Source organism: Priapulus caudatus, unplaced genomic scaffold, assembly GCF_000485595.1.
Source record: "Priapulus caudatus unplaced genomic scaffold, Priapulus_caudatus-5.0.1 Scaffold871, whole genome shotgun sequence".
Classification (NCBI taxonomy): Eukaryota; Metazoa; Priapulida; class Priapulimorpha; order Priapulimorphida; family Priapulidae; genus Priapulus; species Priapulus caudatus.
The window spans coordinates 121,888-126,491 of NW_014577932.1; the positions used below are offsets into that span (position 1 = coordinate 121,888).

The 4,604-nt window shown below is 43.0% G+C and overlaps 2 protein-coding genes across 2 annotated transcripts in view; both read right to left on the reverse strand.

Annotated features, from left to right (window-relative positions):
- Positions 1-504: 504 nt before the first annotated feature.
- Positions 505-4,064, reverse strand: LOC106814095. Its single transcript, XM_014818370.1, has 4 exons — positions 3,588-4,064; positions 3,227-3,316; positions 2,870-3,053; positions 505-1,685 (listed from the first exon to the last, which is right to left on the reverse strand). The coding sequence occupies exons 1-4, from the start codon at positions 3,718-3,720 to the stop codon at positions 1,673-1,675; spliced, it is 420 nt and encodes a 139-aa protein (XP_014673856.1). The 5' UTR covers positions 3,721-4,064; the 3' UTR covers positions 505-1,672.
- LOC106814093 (serine/threonine-protein kinase ICK-like) overlaps positions 4,005-4,604 on the reverse strand; it is a 3,192-nt gene continuing 2,592 nt past the window's right edge. The window contains exon 3 of the mRNA XM_014818369.1: positions 4,005-4,152. Within this exon, the coding sequence (XP_014673855.1) occupies positions 4,005-4,152 (148 nt within the window). The remainder of the gene's footprint in view (positions 4,153-4,604) is intronic.

Sequence of the window (4,604 nt, forward strand, 5' to 3'; positions counted from 1 at the left end):
ATGTGCACTCCGGCATTTAAGGACATTTGTCGGCTAATAATAGGCGATAGGAAGTAGACTTTTTGTAGGACAATTAGATTTCGTATTTAGTTTTAGCATTTATTTATTTTTTTTGGTAGGAAATAGATTTCGTATTTACTTTCAGCACGTCTCATATTTTATCTGAAAACCGGGCTGTCCACGCTGCCTGCTCGCGCGCGAGAACACCATACCGGCCTCGTAGGGATTTGACATGGGATTTCGCGGGATGTTTCCCCACGGCTGGAACTTTGGAAGATCATCAGGGACCACGTGATCGTTCTCGGTTTCCAAGATGCGTATATGTATGAAATATGAATCATGTGTGCGGATGCACGATGCAAATGCGACAACAAGAGAGTATTATCAAACAATGTGCTTTTTATTATGAAATAATACTGTTATTTTTCTTCTAACCACATATACCCCATTGAGCGTCGCCTACCATGTCTTACTACGACATATACCTATAGTGCGTAGACTTTCTTCTTTGTCATATTGATTTGTGAATAGGTTGGAAATGATCAATACATTACATCCACCGAATCCCACACTGTAGCCTCCTGATCTATGTTCAATACAAAACCTTATTTGGTGGCTTAAACAAAGTATGGCAATTTATGAAATGAAACTAAAATGATGTTTTATATATACAAGTTTATATATTTTGTTTAATTGATTTAAATTATTTTTTTATTGATGAAGAGCCAATTCTAAAATGAGCTTGCAGATTTTTTATACCATTTGAAATCACGACGCGCATTCCACGTCTATATAAACAGATGAGGGATATCGTGTATATCTTTGCCTTTTCAAGTTCATCTCAGCAGAGTTTGCAAATGTTATACATGCATGCATTTACAAAGATCAAATCATGGGTTATCAGAGCAACTAGGCAGCAGGAGATCCATCAATTTCTGTTGACAATTGAAGCGAACACAGTGAGCACTGTATTTTGTTGCACTTAAATAACAAATTCGATATCAAAGACAAATTCTTCGATACGCAAGCATCACTATGCTTCCACGCGCACAACGGCTATTTACAAAAATATTCACTTTTTTGTACACAAGGTGGTGCCACCGACATTTGACCCGCGTTGCAACGATCCGGACAACATGCCTGCACAGAGACGCGCCGCAACACACCGCAAAGTCATGTCATGCTCTAAAACAAATCGAGCACACTACGATAGCTCAATGATTCTACAATGGGGTAACCTTTGTCGGCACAAAGGCCCGTTGTTAGACGATAGGGGTGGGGGGTGGGTGGGGTGGGGTGGGGTGAGGAGGTAGGCTTAGAGACGATTGGGGTGGATGAGGTGGTAGGGCTTAGGGACGATGGGATGGGGTGAGGTGGTAGGTTTTAGGGACGATAGGGTGGGGAGAGGTGGTAGGGCTTAGGGACAATAGGTTGGGGAGAGGGGGGTAAGGTTAAAACCGCTTGGCTGATCGTTAAAACATGCCCCTCATCCGTCGACAGTGCAGACAGGCTGGTCAGACGCCCCACGAGATGTGGTCATAATTGCTGGTAACAATGTTCACAGTGAGCCATGCGCGCCAGCCGCGTGTCCTCTGCGCGCACGCCTGCTCACATTATCCCAGCGTTGAGAAGTCCCTTCTTCAGTGTGGCACCGTGATCGGCAGACGAGCGCTCACTTGAGGTACCTGCGAACGGAGAAATCGAAGAATCAGAATCGGAAATCGAAGATTGGAGACGTGAGAGACGTGATTCGCAAACTGTGAAGTAACGCTCGCGGTGCAGTACACAAGGATTCTCAGCAACTTGCTAGTCAGTCTAACGCTGCGAAATGTCTTCTCTAAGAAGCCAGTGCTAGCAGTATGACACTGTCACATAGCAACGATTATTTCTTTTGCTATACATTCAGGCATGAGAACAGGTTGAGATGTTTTTGGAGAAAATATTTCAATTCGTGCCGAAGGCACGATTGCAGTGTGCGTAGCACACTGTCCTGCTAGGGGGATCTGGGGGCATGGCCCCCAGGAAATTTGTGAAATTCGGAAGGGCAGATAGGCCATTTCCATGCATTTTGGAAAAATTGTAAGTCCATTCTGTTCTTAGTAAAAGACCAATTTCGTGCCTAACAATTCAAAGTCTTGTTTTATGTGGTGGTTAACTTAAAGCATGCCTTAATTTACATTACATAGATACACGGCGATATTTATCAGTAGTTCTGTTACTTCTGTGTGAAATTTGACATACTTTTCCTGACTTTTTATGACGTTTAAATTAAAAATGGCGTCCATTTTGACAAAAAAGGAGACATTGCCCCCCCTAAACTTTTTATTAGTTTTTTGCATCAATCTAAGAGTGACGAAAACCAAAACCCGAAAATCCGCGAACCCGCAGAAAATTCTCATGCCTGTAAATTTCACAGCTCACAGTTATGGTTAGGCTCTATTCACCTCACCCCCTAAAGTGTACAGCTAGATATCGCTGATATAGTAGGCGAATCTGCTCATGTGAAACCACAGCCACATGCAAGTCCAAGCTCCACGCTCCACGAGAAGGAAAAAGAAATTTCAACGTGACGATCCATCGTGGAATTTTTCAACCAAAAAGGGAACCGTCACAGATGGGAGACGAGGAATAGAAGACGTATACTGGTATAGCAGAGGAAGAGAAGGAGCAAAGGAGAACGAGTAAGACGTGAGATGGGACAGAAAGAAACAATCTGTCGTCAACTGAAATTGTCTAGGGAGTGACAGCGACGAGCGGGTTTCTTCATAATTTAACTAATTCATTTAAATTCTATTTTACAATTCATTGTTTTCATAATTACCACATCAATATTCATTAATTTTTTCATTTACATCGTAGATGGCCTTACTTTGCAGCCCAGTCGGTGCGTCCGGTCGCCTTGCTGAGGCCAGCCGATCGGTTACCGACCGCCGAGCTCTCGCGTGCATTCGATACGTTGTAGGACGGCCGCCAGGGGGGCCTGGTGTCCTTCGCAGAAGGATTAGACGTTCTACTGTTCGACGCGTTCACAGAGTTTCGCTTGTTTGTCTCTTCTGCAAAACACGAAGCAGGGAAATGACGCGATGGTGAACCCAACGACAACTTTGACCCACTTGTGAAATGATATAATATGCGTAGATATATATATTTCTTATTTATTTTTATTTTTTTCTACTCTTTTTGCGTTATTTTCTATGTTACTCGTTGAAAAGATACGCTGCTTTACCTAAGCTGATGTTGTTGACCTTTGGGAAACCCGCTAGATTACCGTTCTCTTGTTTTCCAGCAAACGACAATGGCTGCTTTGCATTAACTCCTGCATGACAAGAAACGTATGTGACTTATGACAATAATCACTCTCTCACAGCAAAACGCATGTATACGTCCAATAAAAAAATTAAAACATTAATCGCAAACATCAAACACAAAACATGCAATATAGTCATAGCCATAAACCCGTAATGTACGACACGATTTAAATATTTGATACAAACAGTACAGTAACTGATACATAGTTTTATATAGAATCTATAATTTAATGACATTACATAATAACTTATGAGAGAAAATAGTAATTAAATAAGTACCCGGTGCATATCGCGTTCGACTCATGTAGTGTTCCTTCGCCGAGATTTGTCGCCCCGTCTGAAAACGTGCTGCCCCCTGCTGGGAGTTCATGTGCGTTAACGTATTTCGATGAGAGATGCTCTTGTTCTTCATCGTCGAACTGAAATCGCAATCGCGCCCGATGTTATGAGTAGCTTTCCAGAGTTAGCTAGAACTCCTAATGTTGCTGATCACTGTCGCTCAACCGATTACTGCCCCTGAGTTACAATAGCAGAATATCATGACTGTGTTATGCAGCTAATGAGCAGCAGGTTAACATTCTTACCCTGAGGTCAACCCGACCTTGACCCAGTAACTTCAAGAATCCATCACCACACAAGAGAATTACATCTTCTGGATAATGCATGTACACTCAACGTCAAACTGGTGTTGCTTGGTCACCTCTTGGGAATGGCTAGCTGTCCAGAAAGGACACTGTGACTGTTTCCCTTGAGTGGCAGTTGGAGTTCCCTGAGCGGCCACTCAAGGGAAACAGTCACAGCGGCGGACAGGGGACAGTTCTGTAGAGGTGGTTCGACTATATGGCTGTCACTCAAGGACAACATCAAAAGTGGGTTTTATGCACGGTTAGCCATTCTAAAAAGGTGACCAGGCAACACCAGTTTGACTTTGATTGGATATGCATTATCCAGGAGATATGGTTCTTTTGTGTGGTGATTGAATTCTTGAAGTGACGGGATCTGTAGTGACAACTATACAGACCCGAGATCTGTAGTGACAACTATATAGACTCAAGATCTGTAGTGACAACTATACAGACCCGAGATCTGTAGTGACAACTATACAGACACAAGATCTGTGGTGACAACTATACAGACCCGAGATCTGTGGTGACAACTATACAGACCCGAGATCTGTGGTGACAACTATACAGACCCGAGATCTGTAGTGACAACTATACAGACACGAGATCTGTAGTGGCAACTATACAGACACGAGATCTGTAGTGGCAACTATACAGACCCCAGATCTGTAGT